At 48.2% G+C, this 21039-nt stretch overlaps 2 protein-coding genes across 10 annotated transcripts in view; one reads left to right on the top strand and one right to left on the bottom strand.

Annotated features, from left to right (window-relative positions):
• The first annotated feature begins 2614 nt into the window (after window positions 1–2614).
• Window positions 2615–21000, top strand: NTAN1 (N-terminal asparagine amidase). Of its 4 annotated transcripts, XM_031658433.1 has the most exons (10): window positions 2615–2795; window positions 10125–10227; window positions 10304–10369; window positions 10673–10781; window positions 14142–14215; window positions 17051–17104; window positions 17597–17650; window positions 18132–18225; window positions 18639–18736; window positions 20195–20214. In XM_031658433.1, exons 1-8 carry the CDS (start codon window positions 2715–2717, stop codon window positions 18203–18205), a joined length of 615 nt encoding a protein of 204 aa, XP_031514293.1. In that variant the 5' UTR covers window positions 2615–2714; the 3' UTR covers window positions 18206–18225; window positions 18639–18736; window positions 20195–20214. The 4 variants fall into 4 exon arrangements, 3 of the variants coding, with proteins under 3 accessions (XP_031514293.1, XP_031514291.1, XP_031514292.1); XM_031658431.1 differs by having other exon boundaries at window positions 18132–18736; window positions 20195–20221; XM_031658432.1 differs by lacking the exon at window positions 20195–20214 and having other exon boundaries at window positions 18132–18469.
• The window catches only part of PDXDC1 (pyridoxal dependent decarboxylase domain containing 1), a 59969-nt gene continuing 58967 nt past the window's right edge, over window positions 20038–21039 (bottom strand). For all 6 annotated transcript variants that reach the window (XM_031658426.1, XM_031658427.1, XM_031658425.1 and 3 more), the window contains one exon: window positions 20038–20362. In XM_031658426.1, the coding sequence (XP_031514286.1) occupies window positions 20199–20362 (164 nt within the window). In that variant the 3' untranslated portion in view covers window positions 20038–20198. The remainder of the gene's footprint in view (window positions 20363–21039) is intronic.

Genomic DNA, 21039 nt, shown 5'->3' with positions numbered 1-21039 from the left:
ACCTCCACCTCCTGGGTTCAAGTGATCCACCCCCTCAGCCTCCTGAGTAGCTGGGACTACAGGTACGCACCACCACACCTGGCTAATTTTTGTATCTTTAGGTAGAGATGGCATTTCACTATGTTGGCCAGGCTGGTCTTAAACTCCTGACCTCAAGCAATCTGTCCGCCTCGGCCTCCCCAAGTGCTGGGATTACAGGCGTGAGCCACCAAGTCTGGCCTCAAAAAATTGTAATTTAAAAAATACTTCCCTGTATATATTCTTTGAACCTTGCCATCAGCCTTTTTGTGAGGTAGGCAGGTTGGTTTCCTATCTTGAAACAGGCTTTCCAACATTGTAATTAGTGCTTTCTTTTTCTTTTTTTTTGTTTTTGAGACAGAGTCTTGCTTTAATCACCCAGGCAGGAGTGCAGTGGCGCAGTCGTGCCTCATTGCAGCCTTGACCCCTTGACCTCTCACGCTTGACTGATCCTCCTGAGTAGCTGGGACTACAGGCCCGCCACCATGCCCAGCTAATTTTTGTATTTGTTGGAGAGGCAGGGTTCCCTGTGTTGTCCAGCCTGGTCTCGAACTTCTGGGCTCAAATGAGTCCTTCGGCCTTTCAAAGTGCTGGGGTTACGGGCATGAGCCGCAGTGCCAGCTACACAGCTGCTATTGCTTCCTCATTGCCTGTAGACCAAAATTTGTGGAGCTAGGGTGGAAGAGAGGTAGGGAGTGGTTTCCTGCTTGTTATCTCGCTCATTTAGTCCTTTAGCGCAGGACTCAGCCTAGGAGATTGATAACCTGAGGTTACTTGAAAAAAGATCACCCAAAAGTGAAAAACCATTTAGGCAAATTGCACCAGCCCCAGGCAGAACCCATAGACCCTTGTTCTTCACCTTTGCACTTCCAAATGCCTCACTTTCATTGACTACTCTTTGCTCTGCAATTCCAATAATAGCTATCTTTAGAGTGTTTAGTAGGTACCAGGTGAAACAAACATGCTATTCTACAAAACCAGTTCAGGGAAGTTAAGTAGCTTGCTCCAGGCCAGCCTGCTCGTCATTGATCACCCTGGATTGAAACCCTGTTTTTAGCTCCGATTTTCCTAGTTGGGACTTACTTCATGTCACCTGTGTTAGAATGAGTTGTTTACAGTCTAGGAGCATCTTATAGTGATGGAGAGCACTGCCTTTGGAATCATGCAAAGCTGGGTTCAGTCTTGGTGCTACTACTTATTTCTACCACTTTGAGCAAGTTACCGTATCTGTTATGACGGAGGTGTTGATAGTAGCGCCTGGATTTGTGAGGACAAATGACAAATGAGGTGTTGATAGTAGCTCCTACATTTGTGAGGATAAACGAGAAATGTAGGTGTAATAATACAGAGAAATAATTTCCTGGTAGCTAGAAATAGAGTTATTTTGGGTGGGAAGTTGGATAACCTGGCAATGGGAACACCCATTTCTGCAGTCACTTCTTTACTGTAGTAAATTTCCTGGTATTTTTGTTGAATGGGGTGTGTAAGCTGAGGGGAGATTTATGAAAGACGATGAATACAGATGATACAATTCTAATGAAGTTTCTGCTCTATCATGTGGCTCCTCTGTAGCTTCTGTAAACTCACCACTGCATCTTTTGTAAAATTACTTTTTGTTCATGTGCTGCAGAGTCAGATGAATTTGAGCAGTATTTCCAGATTTGAGACGAGAGCTCCACGGTGAGACGCCTCTCGCCTTGGGGACCAGTCCTCAGATTAGGGACTGTGCAGTCAGTATCCGCAAATCCTTCCCCCACGATTCCCAGCCCACCTGTGAGTGGCCTATTGGATTCCAACCACAAAGTGTTATCGATGATCTCTTTAGTACATGGGGCTAGCACAGTTCAGCATATATTTTCCCAGTTTAAGACTCTTTACGTTTATTATTATTATTATTTTTAGAGACAGAGTCTCCCTCTGCAGTGCCCAAACAGCTCATTGTAGCCTCCCACTCCTGGGGTCAAGAGATCCTCCCGCCTCAGTCTACAGAGTGGCTGGGATTACAGGTGCATGCCACCACGCCCAGTTAATGTTTTAATTTTTGGCAGAGACGAGGGTATGGGGGAGAGTGGGTCTCGCTATGTTGCCCAGGCTGGTCTCGAACTCCCGGCCTCAAGCGATCCTCCTGCCTCGGCACCCCAAAGCTCTGGGATTACAGGCGTGAGCCACCGTGCCCGCCTGATTAGGTTTATTACTCATTGAATACAATCCTACGGAGCTGCACAGCAGGGTCCCAAACTCAAGCTTGTGGAAGGTCACACCTGGGAAGCGTGGAGCAATGACCTAAAGCGCAGTAGCCGGAGCCAGAACCCGCCCCGGGAACTCCCCCGGAGGCTCTCTTGGCTCGCACAGCTGCTCCCTGGCCGCTCCCCTTTCCCCGCCTCCTTCACTCCCACGCTTTTGGGACTACACCTCCCAGCGCCACTTGCGGAGGAGGCGGGCCGCGGGCCGCTTCCGGGGCCGCTTCCTGGCTTTGGACTACATTTCCCGTGAGGCCTTGCGGCCCCGTCCTGGATTTCTCCAGACTCTTCGGCCAGCGCCGCCTCCGCCTGGACTCCACTTCCCGGCAGCGCCCGCGGCGGGGCGGGGCAGGACGAGGCGGGACGCGCGGCCCGAGGGGCGGGGGTGGCGGGCGGCCCGGGGCTGCGGGGGGGGGCCACCGCCTCCCTGGGCCTGCCTGGGCGACCGCCTCCGCGATGCCGCTGCTCGTCGAGGGGAGGCGAGTGCGGCTGCCGCAGTCCGCCGGGGACCTCGTCCGAGCCCACCCGCCTTTGGAGGTGAGCGGGGCGCGGCGCGGGGCTTCGGGGAGGGCCCGAGGGGAAGCTGCAGGGCGGGCGAGCGCCCTCCTCACCCCGCCGCCGCCGCCCGTCTCACGCGACACAGACTTGAAACTTGGCGCTGTCGGCACATCCGGAGCCCTGGCTGTTGGCTCGCGCCTTCCCCTTGAGGGGTCCGGGAGCTTTTGCCTTCTTGAGACTTCAGCGGACTGCAGCGGAGGCCACTCTCTGACTGGGGAGGGGACGGGTGCCCAGAGAGGTTAGGTGACTTGCCCAAGGTCGCACAGCACTGCGGCTTGAGGACACGCCGGGACCCTTATTCCCAGACGGGGCGGCTGCAGCCCCCAGAGGGGCCGGTCCGTTTAGGCAAATCCGGCCGCCCGCCTTCGGGGACCGGCAGCCTGCCGTGAACGTTGCCTCGTCCTTGCGTCCCCGTGAAGCAGGTTATTCCAGGGCGGGCTTCGGAGAGCGTTTGGGCCGGGGGATCTTGGCGGGGACCCCCATTCCTTCCTCCTCTCTCCCCTACCCCCGGGGCGTAGGGCGCCGAGTTATTTTTAGCCGGAAGAGCGAGCCTTGCAACCCAGCTGGGCCATAGGACCACGCCCTGATGCACGGGTTTTGTTTGTTTTTTCTGCTTTTGTGCTCAAATGGATCTCTCAACTCTTGTCCACGCTTCTGCAAGGGCTGTTGGCAAAGGGGTTCTTAGTTTTTAAAAAGAGCGGGGCGTGGAGCGGGGGAGGCAAACGTCCTACTTGCCATAGATCCTGTTAAAGGGGACTCAATCAGTTCGTTGATTTGAGAATCAAATATCGAGCCCCTAATATCTGTTGGGCACCGTACTTATCACTGTCCCTACCCTCGGAGTGTTTATAGTCTAGAAGGGAGAATGGTTTCTGATGGAAGAAGGCTCAGATACTGTAAACTGTTAAGTGCCATAAAGAAAAAGCGTCACCTTTCACTGAGATGTGAAGCACAGGAACCTGACCAAGTGTGTGGGGTTGGGGAAGGCATTTAGAGGTTTCATCTGTCACAGCCGTACAGTTTGTGATTATTTTGTTTGCTCGTTTGTTCTCTATTTGATCTGTCCCCAGAATGTAAGCCTCCTGAAGGCAGATAAGAGTAGTATCCTCACTTTTGTATCCTCAGAGCGTAGGACGGTCCCTGGCATAGAATTGGCGTTCAGTAAAGATGTGTTGCATAAACGAGGGCACAAAATAACCCCTGAACGTGATCTGAAGGGTGAAAAGTACTTACTGACGGGAGAAGGCAGACAGCTCTGTGTGATTCTCAGCTTGCATTTCAGGACCGACCATCGTCTGTTAGCCAACATGCACCGAGCTAGGTGTGGTGGTGTGTCATTTTATCCTTGCATTGTGTTACTGTCTTGTTAACTAGCGAAGTCAGGAGTAGGACTCACCAAGGAAAAATAATTTCAGCAGCCTGAAGAATTTAGGGGACGCTCTACTTTTGTCTGTTTGAAAATGTTCGTGATAGAAAGTTAGATGGGTGTCCCGGGCTGCACACTTAAGTGTGGAGGGGGATTTGGTGACATACTGGGACTGCTCCTCTGGAAGGAAGGTTTTGGCCTATTTAAGAAGACATGTCCTAGAAAGACTGTGTACTGGGGACCAGTTTGTGTTACAAGAACTTTGGAAGGGGGCAATCACCTTGATTTGCGGCAGTGTAAGTGAAGGATGCAGGCACGAGAGAGATTTGAAAAGAAGGGTGAAGGCATCGCAGCTGGGCAAGCCGCCTGGGGCGCGGTGGGCAGGAGGGGAAGGGCTCAGTGGGTGGGTGGCCTGGCCAGTTTCCCCAGAGCAGCCAGGGTGAGGAGGGGAAACATGGAAAGTAAACCTACAGAGGTGGGTTGTACCCAGATGACCAAATGACCAGGGGGCTCAGATGGACTTTTCACCTACTTAGCAACAGGGAGACATTAAAGGTTGGAATTTTTTTTTTTTTGGGAGACTGAGTTTCGCTCGGTGGCCCAGGCTGGAGTGCTGTGGCGCAATATCGGCTTACTGCAACCTCCGCCTCCCAGGTTCAAGCGATTGTTGTGCCTCAGCCTCCCAAGTAGCTGCGATTACAGGTGCACACCACCAAGCCCAGGTAATTTTTTTATTTTTGGTAGAGACGGGGTTTCACCGTGGTTGGCCGGGCTGGTCTCGAACTCCCGACCTCAAGTGATCTGACCATCTCGGCCTCCCAAAGTGCTAGGATTACCGGTGTGAGCCAGTCTGCCCGGCCTGGACTATTTTTACGTAATAAAGCAGGGTGTCCTCTTTGTAGGAAAGCAAAATATAATAATATAGAGAAGAAAAAAGTAATGTATGACTACAACCATTCTTCAGTTTGGTGGAAGTCGTAATGGAGGTTTTTCTTTGTATATAATTTGCTTTTAAACAATGATAGCTTGCTATATGTTGTTTTATGTGTCTTTTTCATGTAACAATGTGTTCTGAGTATGGAGTACCAACAGTTCAAAGCCTGTGTGTAGCTATGACTAGCAAATAACAATAACAGTAATACAGTGGAAGCTGCCAAGCACCACAGCAAGTGTTACTGCTATTCCCATTTTACAGATGAGAACTGTGAGGCACAGAGAGGCTGGGAAACTGGCCCCAGGCCCCACATCCTGGGAGCCGGGAAGCCAGGATTGGAACCCTGGCAGCCTGCCCTTACCTCTGGAGCTGCGCTATTCAGTACAGTAGCCACGAGCCCTGTGGTTCCTTATGATTTAAATCAATTAAAATTAGACAAAATTGAAAACTCAGTTCTTCAGTAGCGGTAGCCACATTTCAAGTGCTGAGCAGACAGAGTGGCTCCTAATGAGACAGTACGAATATAGACTGACCATCCCTGCAGAAAGTTCCTTTGGCCAGAGCTGTTGAGAGCCCTCCCTTAGTCACTCTTAACCAGTCACTGGGTACGCGGTCACCAGTCCTGCAACATCTTGGGTGATATAGTTCCATAGAGTCTACAAGATGCTCACAGCATGGCGTAGTTCCTGCTTTTATTTATTTATTTTTGAGAGACGCAGCCTTGCTCTGTCACCCAGGCTGGAATGCAATGGCGCGATCTTGGCTCACCGCAACCTCTGCCTCCCAGGTTCAAGCGATTCTCCTGCCTCAGCCTCCCAAGTATCTGGGATACCAGACATCCGCCACCATACCCGGCTAATTTGTGTATTTTTAGTAGAGATGGGGCTTCAACATGTTGGCCAGGCTGGTCTGAAACTCCTGACCTCAAGTGATCCTCCTGCGTCGGCCTCCGAAGTGCTGGGATTACAGGCGTGAGCCACTGTGTTGAGCCTCATAATTTCTTATATACTGTTGTGCTTTACGGTTCACAAATCACTTTCATGCCCCTCTCCTGTTTATAAAGGAAGAATTGACAAACAGGACAGCAGGGGTGAGGGCCACATGATCATCCCCTAGGTGACAGCTCGGTGATTGGCTAAGACACAGGTCAACAAGCCACAGCTCATGGGCCAGACCCTGTTTATGTATAGCCTGTAGGCCAAGAGTGGTCTTTATATTTCTCAAAGGTCGAAAATCAAAATAATATTTTGTAACATGTTAAATTGTATTGAAATTAAAACTTCGGTGTCACCTTTATAGTTTTACACATACCATCTGTATGGTCTGTGGCTGCTTTCACTTCGTCACAGCAGAGTTGAGCAATTGTGACGGGGACTGCGGCCTTGCAGAACCCCAAATATTTACTGTCTGGCCTTTTTGAGAAAATCTGCTGGTCACTGGGTTAAGAGAATACTGCCTTTGAATAGGAATTGGGAAATAGGGATGAGGGACTGAGGGAAAAGTTTTTTTTTAAAGCAAATATTAGTGTCTAGAGAATATGAGAGGTTAAGAAAACTGGGACTATTTGTATATGAATTTATAAAGTAGGACTGTGTGTTTTTCCAAAGAAGGGAAGTTTGGGTAAACTCTTTTCACTACTTGAAAGAGGAAAAATTAGCCAAGTGTGGTGGCGTGCGCCTGTGGTTCCAGCTACTCCAAAGGAGGCTGAGGTGGGAGGATTGCTTGAGCCCAGGAGTTCGAGGCTGCAGTGAGCTATGATGGGGCCACAGCACTTCAGCCTGGGCAACAGAGTGAGGCCTTGTCTCTTAAAAAAAAAAAAAATAATTAAAAATAAAGTAGAGGCTGGGCACAGTGACTCATGCCTATAATCCTAGCACTTTGGGAGGCTGAAGCAGGAGGATCACGTGAGGCCAGGAGTTCGAGACCAGCCTGGGCAATAACACAGGGAGACCTCCCATCTCTATAAAACATACAAAAGTTAGCCCAGTGTGGTGGCTCACGCCTGTAGCGCCCAGCTCCTTGGGAGGCTGCGGTGGGAGGACTGCTTGAGGCCAGAGGCCACAGTAAGGCACGGTCTTGCTGCTGCGCTCCAGCCTGGCAGACAGTGAGACCCCGTCTAAAAACAGAAATTAAAACATAGAGCAGAGTAGTCTGCTGCGCTAGTTTTCTGGCTTTCTCTCTTCCGATAATGTTTGCTTTTATTTCTTTGGGAAATCGAAGGAGCTGTGTTGAAGAGAGACATGCTTTCTGGTCTCTGTGAAAGGAATAATTAATTTCTCACAAATAGCTTTGCTTTTGAGTGGTGACCCAGTTGTGAAAATGAGTGTTAAAAATTCGCCTCTGCGCCCTCCCTTCCCTTCCCTTCCCTTCCCTCCAAGAGCAAAGCAGAAGGTAAGTATTTCAGGAGTAATCAAGAGGGAATTCTGAATTCTCCCCTATGTTATTCTGAATGAAGGTGAGGTAGGAAGTGGAATGAGAATGAGAGGCTTTCACCTGTAGAGGTGTTCTGAATTAGAGCACAGTCTGTCACACCCGTTTCTCATTGACTTCTGGAGCACGCAAGGCTGTCTTGCCAATCTAATTTTACACTGCAGTTCATTTAATCTTTAGTTTGTTTCTTAAATTGAGGGGCTTGTCTCATTTTCATTGACACCTTGCTTCCGGTTAATGGAAGTGTATAAAGAGAAGAAAACGCCGTGTAAGTAATCAAGCTGATCATTATGTTTATTAGATGTCTTCTTTTAGTTTAATCTTAATTTTTTTTTTTTTTGAGGCAGGGTCTTGGTCTGTCACCCAGGCTGGAGTGCAGTGGTACAATCATGGTTCACTGCAGCCTGCACCTCCTGGCTGCAAGTGATCCTCTCACCTGAGCCTCCAGAGTAGCTGGGACTACAGGCACACACCACCACACCCAGCTAATTTTTTTTTTTTTTTTTTTTTTGTAGAGACAGGATATTCCTCGTTGCCCAGGCTGGTTTTGAACTCCAAGGCTCAAGTAGTCCTCCCTTCTTAGCCTCCCAAAGTGTTGGGATTACAGTTGGGAGCCATCGTAACCAGCTGCTCTTATATTTTATTAAGCGAGCACTAACCTAAATTAGCACCACTCATGCGAAATGGCAGGAAGTCGATAGAAGACAGAGACTGCAAAACTGTCCTCCCGTGTAGGCAATACATACATACGTTGTCCAGACATTTGAGGAAGATTTTGTTCATCCAGGAGTTTGTTGCAAGTAAGAAGGAAATGATGATACATTGTAGTGTTATATCAATTTAACATTTTTGAAAAAGTTTTCATTAAATAATTTAACCACTTGAATTTTTAACCACTTAAATTTTTTTGCAAGCTCACTAAATAAGTTTGTACAAATATTCAATTAGATTATTGACACTTAGTATTAACATATCGTTCGTAAATTTACCTTATCCATTCGGTTTTTATATTCTAATAATAACTATGTGATAGAACATTGAGAGAAGAGAGGACAACAGCACCAGGAAATCACTCATGTTTGCTCTTTCTGGCACAGCCATGGTTGTATTGGTGAAATTTCCTTCCAGTATTTTTCTCTATAAGCATTTAATCATTGTCATGTCAATGGCACATTTATAGCTCTTCAAAACATTTTTTCTACTTCTATAGCTGGCTTTTCAATTAGCATTTTGAAACTCTTTTTCCCATAGTTTTCATTTCTCATGACTGTGTACTTAGTGGTTGTGACTTGGTTCTGTGCATAATTTACTTACTTTTTCCATTGTTGCTCCCAGCTTTTCCCCATTACAAATTACACAGGGGGCAGGGCACGGTGGCTTATGCTATAATCCCAGCACCTTGGGAGGCCAAGGCGGGCGGATCACTTGAGGCCAGGAGTTTGATACTAGTGTGGCCAACATGGCGAAACCCGGTTTCTATTAAAAATACAAAAAGCTGGGCATGGTGGCGCCTGCCTGTAATCCTAGCTACTGGGGAGGCTGAGGATGAGAATCACTTGAACCTGGGAGGTGGAGACTACAGTGAGCTGAGATCATGCCACTGCACTCCAGACTGGGCAACAGAGCAAGACTCTGTCCCAAAAAAAAAAAAAAAAAAAAAGACAAAACAAATAACACAGAGATGAACACATTTTGAGTTATTTCCTTAGGACAGATTTCCAGAATTGAAATTACTAGATTAGGGACTAAGGTAAAAAAGAGGAGGCCAGGTATGGTGGCTTATGCCTGTAATCCCAGCACAGTAGGAGGCCAAGGCGGGTGGATCACTTGAGTCCAAGAGTTTGAGACCAGCCTGGGCATCATAGGGAGGCCCCATCTCTACAAAAAGTATAAAAATCAGCTGGGTGTGGTGGTGCAGGCCTGTGGTCCCAGCTACTTAGGAGGCTAAGGTGGGAGGATTGCTCGAGCCTGGGAGGTGGAAGCTGCAGTGAGTTGAAATTGTACCACTGTACTCCAGCTTGGGTGACAGAGTGAGAGACTGTCTCCAAAAAAAAAAAAGGGGGATGTGATTTCAGAGCCATCCATCCACTATTCCTGTGTAATCTGATTCTCTTTAAATTGTGAAGAGTCTCACACTCTTTAGTAAAGAACTGTGATAGCCGGGTGTAGTGGCTCACGCCTGTAATCCCAGTACTTTGGGAGGCCAAGGCAGGAAGATTGCTTGAGCCCAGGAGTTCAAGACCAGCTTGGGCAACATAGTGAGGCCCTGTCTCTTTAAAAAAAAACAAAAAACAAAAAACAAAAAAAACTGTAATAAAGGATTTTTGCATCTCATTTCATAGGTTACTATGACATCTGATTTCGTAGGTTAAACCACTGCGCAGAACCTCATCGTCTTCTCTGCATTGTTCCGAATGACCGTGGCTGCTGCCTTTTTCTTTGAGCCTCTCTGTCCGCTAACACACTCCCGACACACTACCGTGCTGCCCACCAGAGCCCGCTTTGGCTCTCTCCACATCTTTAGTTTTTCCATCCTCACTAATTTACATCACTATTTTATTTTTTTTTAATTAAACAGGAAAGAGCCAGACTTCTCAGAGGTCAGTCTGTTCAACAAGTGGGACCCCAGGGCCTTCTGTATGTTCAGCAAAGAGAGCTTGCAGTGACCTCCCCAAAGGATGGTAGGTTAGGAAGCAGTGAATTGGGCGTTATCCCAAAAGGCTATTGGATATTTTATTTTATTTCTTTTTTAAACAGGCTCCATCTCCATTCTGGGTTCTGATGATGCCACTACTTGTCACATTGTGGTCCTGAGGCACACAGGTATGACGAGAGAGGTGAAGGAAACCATTACTTAAACTGACCCAACCTTTGGGACCATTGAAATTCTCGCGTTGAGTTTCCTGGTGTCTTGTTGGAAGCGGACTCCGCTTACCTTTTTTCTGGTCTGCATGGTGTCTCCCTGGTGTCCTGGTCAGAATGGGTTGGCTGGGCAGCACAGACCTTTCCGTTTTTCCCCTACAGGATATTCAAAGACGAGGCGGTCCAGAGGGACAGGCGGAGTCTCGGCCTCTGCACTGCGCTTGCATCAGGAATAACTTGAGTCCTTTTACCCTTGTTCTTCAGGTAATGGGGCCACCTGCTTGACACATTGTGACGGAACCGACACCAAAGCTGAGGTCCCCTTGATCATGAACTCCATAAAATCCTTTTCCGACCACGCTCAATGTGGAAGGTGAGATCCACGCTGCTCTCATAGGTGAATTGGGATCTTGGAACCGTCGCGTGCAGGACGTGGCCTGGAAGCTGTTAGGGGAACACAGGATGCTGCCACCGCTGTGTCTGCCTCGTTCCCCTGGAACAGAACCTGGCACGACGTGGGCACTGCATCAGCAGTGGTTGAGTGAATGAGGGGGTGCGGGACTTGAGATGGAAGGCTTAACTTTGAACTTGATGTCCTCTTAGGAACGTCGCGTTTGCGATTTTCAGGTCGCTTTGCTCCCCCCCAGGTGTGGTAGCTCTTCGTGCAGTCATTTTTCCCGCAGTTACTTGTTAAATGCTTCCTCTCACCTACCCCTTGTAGTTTCTAGGGACACAGCAGTGAAGAGTAGACAGAAAGCCTGGCCCAAGGTGTTCGTATTCCGAAGCCAAGAGACTGTACACAAGAGGGGGTGTTGGGTGGTGAGGCGGTCTGTGGAGAAGACGAGGCCAGGAAGATGTGGGGACTGTCAGGGGGTGAGGCCTGTAGTTCTTTTTCTTGTTCTCTTTCTGTTGTTGTTGAGATAGGGTCTTGCTATGTTGCCCTGTCTGGAGCGCATTTGTGTGATCTCAGCTCACTGCAGCCTTGACTTCGCAGACTCAAGTGATTCTCCCACCTCAGCCTCCCGAGTAGCTGGGACCACAGGTGTGCACCACCACTCCCGGCTAGTTTGTTGTATTTTTTTTTTTTTGTAGAGACGGGGTTTTGCCATGTTGCCCAGGCTGGTCTCAAACTCTTGGGCTCAAGTGATCCTCTCAGCTGAGGGGGGTGCAGTTTTAAATTCTAGCAGATTGATAGTTTCCCACGGATTGCTAGAGAAGCAGCAGCCTCCAGCCCGGCTGCCCCCGCAGCACCTATCCTCTCTCCCTGCAGTAAAGTATCTGCTGCCTGCGTTTGACAGAGACAGGCACTGAGGCCCAACATGCTGGAGCACACAGGAGCTAAGTGGAGGCTGATGACACAGGCCTGCTGTCAAGACCACTGTTCACACACCTGTCCCCTCTCCGTGCTCTGTCTTTGTGTAGACCTGGCAGGCGTTGCTGTCATTTTATTTGAAGTCTAAGGCAGCCATTGAGTGAATTATTCCCATCATATACAAAGGCTTGGAATCGCAGGAGTCAAAAAAGGAAAGAGAGGCCGGGCGCGGTGGCTCAAGCCTGTAATCCCAGCACTTTGGGAGGCCGAGACGGGCGGATCACAAGGTCAGGAGATCGAGAACATCCTGGCTAACACGGCGAAACCCCGTCTCTACTAAAAACACAAAAAATTAGCCGGGCGAGGTGGCGGCGCCTGTGGTCCCAGCTACTCGGGAGGCTGAGGCAGGAGAATGGTGGGAACCCGGGAGGCGGAGCTTGCAGTGAGCTGAGATTTGGCCACTGCACTCCAGCCTGGGCGACAGAGCGAGACTCCGTCTCAAAAAAAAAAAAAAAAAAAAAAAAGGAAAGAGAGTTCTCTGGGAGAGTTTTGCTAGTCAATAGTGATCGATTCTAAATTCTACCTCTGCGGTCTGTGCCAACGCTGGGCTGACTTCATGGGCATGTGACCCATGCAGACCCAAAATAGTATTTTCATTTGCCTATCACCTTGTCCCCGGCAGGGGGACATAATCAGTGTCATTATGTTGCCACACACTGTGCTCCATGGTTCTCAGAACATGCTTGTCAGCTCTTCCTCATCTGTTGTAGAACAACTGTGATTACTTGGGGAGTCAGAGGCAAACCTAGTGGCCCAGTGGCGAGCACAGCCATGGTGGGCACAGCTCTCTTTACTACTCGGAGTTTATGAGGAGGCCCCTTGAGGCTGTGCCCCATGCTGGATACATCCAAGGTCCTGGTTCATCCCTTAGGAAGACTGTGTGTCTCAGAAGGCAGCGTGAAGTCCGGCAACACTTTGCCGAGCATGAATTCCCCCGGTTGACGGGCTGTGGAAAAGGGGGTAGTAGGTGAGTGTGGGAAACACTGGATTCAACAAAGTTGGGTTTTTTCAATCGCAGGACTTCTCAGAGTTTCACTGTGCTAATGTGCAGTGTGACTCCTAAGGAGGGCTTCCAAGAGGCAGTTGCTCAGTTTTTTTGTTTTTTTTTAAATTTGTTTTAGAGCCAGAGTTTCACCGTCACCCAGGCTAGTCTCAAACTTCTGGGCTCAAGCAATCCTTCCACCTCTGCCTCCCGAGTAGCTGGGAATAGAGGTATGTGCCAGCATACCTGGCCCCAAACTTTTTTTTTTTTGAGACAGAGTCTGGCTCTGTCACCCATGCTGGCATGCAATGGCACAATCTTGGCTCACTGCAACCTCTGCCTCCTGGGTTCAAGTGATTCTCCTGCCTCAGCCTCCCAAGCAGCTGGGATTACAGACGCCCACCACCACGCCCAACTTACTTATTTATTTATTTCCCGAGACGGAGTCTTGCTCGGTTGCCCAGAGCTGGAGTGCAGTGGTGCGATCTCGGCTCACTGCAATCTCCACCTCCCAGGTTCAAGCAGTTCTCCTGCCTCAGCCTCCCGAGTAGCTGGAATTACAGGTGCGCCACCATGCCCGGCTAATTTTCTTTTTTTCTTCCCTTGACATGCAGTCTCACTGTGTAGCCCAAGCTGGAGTGCAGTGGCACGATCTTGACTCACTGCAACCTCTGCCGCCCGGGTTCAAGCAATTCTCCTGCCTCAGCCTCCCAAGTAGCTGGGACTACAGGTGCATGCCATAACGGCCAGATTTTTTTTTTTTGTATTTTAATAGAGATGGAGTTTCTATTCTATTTTGTATTTTAATAGAGATGGAGTTCTATTTTTTTTGTATTTTAATAGAGATGGAGTTGCTCAGGCTGGTTGCAGACTCCTGAGCTCAAGCAATCCGCCTGCCTCAGCCTCCCAAAGTGCTGGCATTACAGGTGTGAGCCACTATGCCTGGCCTAATTTTCGTATTTTTAGTAGAGATGGAGTTTTACCATGTTGGCCAGGCTGGTCTTGAACTCCTGACCTCAAGTGATCCATCCACCTCAGCCTCCCAAAGTGCTACGATTACAGGTGTGAGCCACTGCGCCCGTCCTGTGCCCGTACTCTTCTAGAGCAGAGCTCCCCACTGGTGCATGGAGGCGGCATCACGTTTGTGTTCAGATATGGATCCCCTGAGTCCTCAGGGCCCCTGGGCAGGGTCCCCAGAAGCTTGCCATTGGCCTTGGCCGTGTGCTGCAGGTGTTGTGTTTTGCGGTGGCACGAAGATGACCTGCAGCTCTGCTGTAGAGCAAGGTTCACAGAAACTGAGAATGAAAGTGCAAAGTGAGACCAGTGCACGCACTGGTGTCGTCTTCTGGCCTCTGACCCCTGTCCCATCTCTTTGCCAGGCTGGAAATGCACCTCGTTGGAGGCTTCAGTGACGACAGGCAGTTGTCACAAAAACTCACTCATCAACTTCTTAGTAAGTTCATTGTTTTTTCTTTCCCCCAAATTGGATACAAATATGTACCTGAATTTGCTTGGGTTAAAAATCCCAACTAGTACAAAACCTGAGAAGGGTACCCCCCCTTGGAGCAGCATAGAGAAACAGACTGCCTCGCTTGGAGCTTCACAGAAACACTGAATGCATGGAGCTCATGTGTAGGGTTGCAGGGCTGGCGACAAGATTTTCTACTAAAACAGCAGTGGACACATTCCAAAACAGTAAGTGCTCTCAACTGTGTGAAAACAGAGCCACCCTCCCTCCTGGCAAAAATGTCCATTTTAATCTGCAGAAAATTAAAACACTGATGATACCGTTTTTTCCCTATTAGCATGTTTTTTTCTTTTTCTTTCTTTTTTTGTTTTTTAAGACGGAGTCTTGCTCTGTTGACCAGAATGGAGTGCAGTAGCACAATCTCGGCTCACTGCAAGCTCTGCCTCCTGGGTTCAAGCAGTTCTCCTGGCTCACCCTCCCGAGTAGCTGGGATCACAGGCGTGAGCGACCACACCCACCTAATTTTGTATTTTTAGTAGAGACGGGGTTTCACCGTGTTGGCCAGGCTGGTTGTGAACTGTTGACCTCGTGATCCACCTGCCTCGGCCTCCCAAAGTGCTGGGATTACAGGTGTGAGTCACTGTGCCTGGCCTAAATTAGCAAATATTTTCAAGAAAGAAGGAAACAAAGATGACATTGTTGTGTGTGGACTAAGCACGAGGCTGTGAGGTAAGCTTACTCATACAATGGTACAGCCTGTCCGGGAAGCAATTTGGCATCATGACTGAAGGCCTCACTCTGCCGCCCAGGCTGTAGTGCAGTGGCACCATCATGGCTTACTGCAGCCTCAACCTACTGAGTTCAAGTGATCCTCCCTCCTCAGCCTCCCAAGTAGCTGTGACTAGGTGCATGCCACCATGCCCAGCTGATTCTTCTTTTTTTTTTTTGAGATGTAATCTTGCTCTATCACCCAGGCTGGAGTGCAGTGGCGCGATCTTGGCTCACTGCAAGCTCTGCCTCCTGGGTTCATGCCATTCTCCTGCCTCAGCCTTCCTAGTAGCTGGGACTACAGGCGCCCGCCACCATGCCCAGCTGATTTTTTGTATTTTTAGTAGAGACGAGATTTCACCGTGTTAGCCAGGATGGATGCCCAGCTGATTTTTAAATTTTTTGTAGAGACAGGGTCTTGCCATGAGTTAACTCTTAAAAAAGGTTCATATCCGGCCGGGCACGGTGGCTCATGCCTGTAATCCCAGCACTTTGGGAGGCCGAGGAAGGTGGATAACCTAAGGTCAGGAGTTCAAGACCAGCCTGGGTAACATAGTGAAACCCTGTCTCTACTAAAAATACAAAAATTAGGCCAGGCGCAGTGGCTCCTGCCTGTAATCACAGCACTTTGGGAGTTGAAGGCAGGCTGATCACCTGAGGTCAGAGGTTCGAGACAAGCCTGACCAACATGGAGAAACCCCGTCTCTACTAAAAATACAAAATTAGCTGGGCATGGTGGAGCATACCTGTAATCCCAGCTACTTGGGAGGCTGAGGCAGGAGAATTGCTGGAACCCGGGAGGTGGAGGCTGTGGTGAGCTGAGATCATGCCATTGCACTCCAGCATGGGCATCAAGAGCGAAATGGGCATAGTGGTGCACGCCTGTAATCCCAGCTACTCAGGAGGCTGAGGCAGAATTGTTTGAACCTAGGAGATGGAGGTTGCGGTGAACTGAGATCGCACCACTGCACTCCAGCCTGGGTGACAGAGGGAGACTCAGTCTCAAAAAAATTAAGTAAAAGGTTAATATCCTTTGACCCAGTAATTCCCCTTGTGGAAATACATGCTAAGAAAATAATCCGAAATGTGCATAGAGATTTGAGCCTGAAGATGAGCAGTAGAACATTACGTATAACAGGAAATCTGATGTTATGGAATAATAATTATGTAGTCGCTAAAAAATAACACATAAAGGTGAGAATTACATGGGAAAATACCTATGCACAAGCAAATCAGGATATAAAATTGTTGGCTGGGCGCAGTGGCTCATTCCTGTAATCCCAGAACTTTGGGAGGCCAAGGCTGGTGGATCACTTGAAATCAGGAGTTCAAGACCAGCCAGCCTGGCCAACATGGTGAAACCTTGTCTCTACTAAAAATACAAAAATTAGCTGGGCGTGGTGGCACACACCTGTAATTCCAGCTACTCGGGAGGCTGAGGCAGGAGAATCACTTGAACCCGGGAGGCGGAGATTGTGATGAGCAGAGGTCGCTCTACTGTACTCCAGCCTGGGTGACAGAGCCTAAGACTCCATCTTAAAAAAAAAAAATTGTAAAATTGTCTTTATGGTCAGCTTTGCTGAGCACAGAAAAATATGGAAGAAAATACACTAATTATTAACAGTGCTAGGATTATGGACATTAAAAACCGACTTCCTTATGTTCTCCTGTATTTTTCAAATCTGTTACAGTGGCCAGATGTTTGTTTTTACAACTCTGATAATCAGGAAAACAGTTTACTTAGGAGAAAAGTAAAAATCTTATGAATCCATGGGTCCCCGCAAAACTCTCAGAATGAGGAGAAAAATGGGAAGGCTCAGCCCAGGCTCCTTTGGGCCTGAGACTGAGAATGTGGCCATCTTCTGGCGGTCGGGGTTCTGTGGTGTCAGCTCCCCAGAGGCCAGGCTGTGGCTGCTTGGGCGTGGGCGTTGGGGTGTGGGGTGGAGCACACTCAGCTGGCTGCCGTCCCTGCCTGTCCTTGGCTTGCTCAGCAGTTTGTTCTGGTAACTAGAGGAACTTTTCTGATATCCAGTCTTGAACTTCTCATCGTAGGTGAATTTGACAGGCAAGAAGATGACATTCACTTAGTGACACTGTGTGTGACAGGTAAGTTCTGCCATTTGTCCCAAAGTGAAGATGTGGGTCTCAGGACTGTTTTGCCCCCAGCCTTGCAGTGGGCCCAAGTCCTGGCACACACTGCTGCCACGGGTTGGCCAGCATCTGTTCTGGCTCTTCCTGTGGTGGGATGGCCTTCCCCTTGCCCTTGTCACCATCTGCCCAGCCTCAGTTTCAGTGCGGCCCCCTTGTCTCCCAGGAAGGAGGGCACTGGATCTCAGAGGAGCCACCACCTGTGTGGCAGACAGGGCGCACGGAGAAGGTGGGGGGAGTGGGGACCAATTCTGCAGCTGCCAGTTTGTTCAGTAGAAACCCCCCTGCCTTGGGACAGGGTAGGGAAACAGGGCCACAATCCTTTTCATTTTCTGGAATTTTCCTCCCTTTCTGCATTGAGGAGTTCCTTCTTGGCCTTCATTATACAAAGTAAAAATAATTGTTTGGTATTTCTTTAAAAAGTGTATCTTAAACATTTTTATTTTGTAGAATTAAATGACCGGGAAGAAAACGAAAACCACTTTCCGATAATATATGGCATTGGTAAGTAGTGTGCATCTTTTGTGGGTTGGAGGCTTGGTCACATGTGTGGTTAAAGTCTAATTCAACAAACCAGTGACCACACTGCTGTCAGGATGGGACAGCCTTGGGTTCAGATCCCAGCTCCTGTGAACATCTGCTGTGAAACCTTGGGCAAGTAGCTTAACTTCTCTAAGCTTTACCTACAAAACGGAGGTAACATTCACTTCTTAAGACTTTGAGGCAGCAACGTGGTAGCAGATAGAAGGCACAGGCCCTGCCCACCCTTCCCAGGAGCTGGGAGAGCACCTGGTTTTGTTTCCACCTCTCCCCAGCACCCCAGGCCAGGCGCGCTTTTCTCCGGCCAGTGCTCTGGGGGAGGAAGGTAGGCACTGGAATCCTTCTATACATCAGGAACTGAGGAGGTTCTGCTTGAGAACAGAAGTCCTCCAAAGTGTAAAGCTCAGGCTAGAGAAAACCCAGAACCATCCTCCCTGCTTGACAGCCCCAGGACTCCTGAGGAAAAGGCGAAGAATCGGCTGTATTTCAGAGAGCTGCTGCTGTATCGGTGATACCTGATTGATTTAGCTGGGTAGTAGGTACATGGTGTTCACTGTTCTATTCTGTGTAATTTCGTGTATGTATAAAATACTAAATTGTGAAGATTCCAACAGAATGATCACAGTTGACCTACCTACCCCTGGCTGTACACCAGTAGGGCTGACCAGAGGTTTTGCTACATGTCCGACTGAAGGAATGGCTGCCTCCCATGTGGAAAGCAGCTCTTGGTTTAGAACAAAATCTCATCGAGTTCAGCTCGGGCCTCCCTGCACTTTTCTTGGGGTAAAGGTTGCATTTTCCCTCTCCAGGGAGGGGGAACCCCAGACACTTAGGAGCCATTCTGTTCACCTTCCTATCTTTCTCTTAGGAGTGGAGGTAGAAACGTTAAGACTGTGCAGACTTTTCGCCTTGGTCTCTTGTCAATTCAGAGTCATCCTGTTGTCCTTCACAGCTGTCAATATTAAGACTGCAGAGATTTACAGAGCCTCCTTTCAAGATCGGGGTCCAGAGGAGCAGCTGCGGGCCGCGCGGACTTTAGCAGGAGGACCAGTGAGTTTGAAATCATCTTTGTTAAGGGGTAAAAAAAAAAAAAAAACAAAAAAAAAAGGGGGTATCAAATATCAAGGCCTTAAGTTTTCTGGATCTTAGAAAAGTTTATGCTGTATGTCAGCTTCTTTACAGTTGTCAATTAGCAGGGACCAGCACATACACACATACCTCCCCACACTCACTGTCTCAAAATAGTAATGAACATCTTGAGGTCATCAGCTCCAGTTCTCTGCCTAAAAGGTGTGGGAGGTATGTGTGAACCCAAGCATCTGAATTCAAAGAGAACAAACTTCTGTTACTTGGTAAGAGCCTTCCTATAAAGTTCCTACAAAGAGAGGAGACCTGGGACGCAGGAGTGGAGGTTTCTCCCCTCTGCACTCGGGACTAGGCATTCTTTTGGACAGGGTCGCCGAAGAGCAATTTGCTGAAACAATTAACCCAAAATAATGATCAAATTAAAGTGTGATTCCCTCAGTGAACTTAATTAGATAACACTGTGATTTTAAAAGTTAGAAAACAGAAAACTCAAGGTTTATATGCCATTTGAGGAATGGGTGAAAGCTTTAAAAATGCTCAAAGTGTGAAAAAACAGAAATCATATTCAGGCCACCCCAAAGAAATCTTCTCATTTATGAAATGCTGATGTTTTCACTGGAAAATGTGTTTGGATTCAGAGCGATTTGTTTTGCCACCCCTTTTAACACTTTTAGGACTTCTCAAGGAGCGTAACAGGCCTAGTTTAGTTTGATACTCAGAACAGATTTCAGTCTCAGTTACCAAAGTGAGTATTGCTGGGTAAGCTGAGGCTGCCACTGGCAAATTTGGGAATTCAAGGAATGGATCATTTGGCAAATTAGCTTCTTTCTTTTGATGGGGGTAAAGGCTGCATTTTCCCTCTCCAGGGAGGGGAACTCTAGACACTTAGGAGCCATTCTGTTCACCCTCCTATCTTTCTCTTAGGAGTGGAGGTAGAAACGTTAAGACTGTGCAGACTTTTCGCCTTGGTCTTTTGTCAATTCAGAGACAGGGCAGCAGGCACTGTATGCTTTTCAATTGCAAGGTGATCAGTTGTTTGGGGTATAAATAATGAGGCAATGAGGAACACAGACTTTAGTCAGACGCATCTGGGTTTGAGGCCCAGCTCTGAGGCTTACTGGACACATGACCTGGGAAATGGGCCCCGTTTCTCTGAGCCTCAAGTTTTCACCCCAAATGGGAAAAACACCCTTGTCCTGTGGGACTGCTGTTGGCGCTCAGCAGTCATGTGTATGCCCCACAGCGTGCAGCAGCAGACACATGGGACGTGTTCAGTAGCTGGCAGTTTGTTATTTCAGACAGGCTTTAAGCAGCTTATGCAGAGAAATGCATGAAAGGACTACACTGGCGCTTGCGTTACTGGGAGGGTTTGAAAAGTGGGTGACATTCCTGAAATTCTATCCTTGACACGTTCTTTTGTAGATGATTAGCATTTATGATGCAGAGACAGAACTACTTCGTATAGGACCGTACTCCTGGACGCCATTTCCACATGTGGATTTCTGGTTGCAGCAAGATGACAAGCAAATACTAGAGGTGAGAGTTTACAGGCTGGGTAAGTCTTAAATCTCTGGACCCTGCTTTCCCCATCTGTAAGGAAAAAAAAGGGTTTAGACCAGGTCATAGCTGCTTTCCCTTTTACTTTTTGGATGCCATTGACAGACCCCATTTAACTTGTATATCAACTGGGGATATGTAAAGTCCTGGATGGAAATTTGTGTGGGTAAAGCAGTAAGCATTCAACTTTTTTCTTATTAATCCAGGCCACCTCATTTCTTACATATTTTACTATATATGTGTCCAAGAACAAAGATACTTTGACATCTTTATCAAAGCGGGGAACAGCAAGGTGACTTCTCTCATGCCCACCATCTTGTGTTTTCAGAATCTTTCTACTTCGCCTCTGGCTGAGCCGCCTCACTTTGTTGAACATATTAGATCTACCTTGATGTTTTTAAAAAAATACCCATCTCCAACTAACACACTGTTTCCTGGAAATAAAGCCCTACTCTACAAAAAAAATGAAGATGGCTTGTGGGAAAAGATCTCTTCTCCAGGAAGCTAAAAAACAGGAATTACCAAAGAAAGCACCTTTTTGGCCTGACAGAGACCATTGGTGGGGGCTGGTACGAATCCAGATTTGGAACCTACATCCGTTGGGTCGTAGGCCTCCTTGCCTCCTGTCTTTCAAATGACTTTCAAAATAAAACCTTATTTTGGCAAAGGCATTTGTTGAGACTTACTTTTTGGTTTACTAAAAAGTTGAT

This window comes from Papio anubis, chromosome 18 (assembly GCF_008728515.1).
Source record: "Papio anubis isolate 15944 chromosome 18, Panubis1.0, whole genome shotgun sequence".
NCBI classification, from domain to species: domain Eukaryota; kingdom Metazoa; phylum Chordata; class Mammalia; order Primates; family Cercopithecidae; genus Papio; species Papio anubis.
Note: the sequence above shows the minus strand (reverse complement) of the source record. Positions and strands in the feature narration are given on the sequence as shown.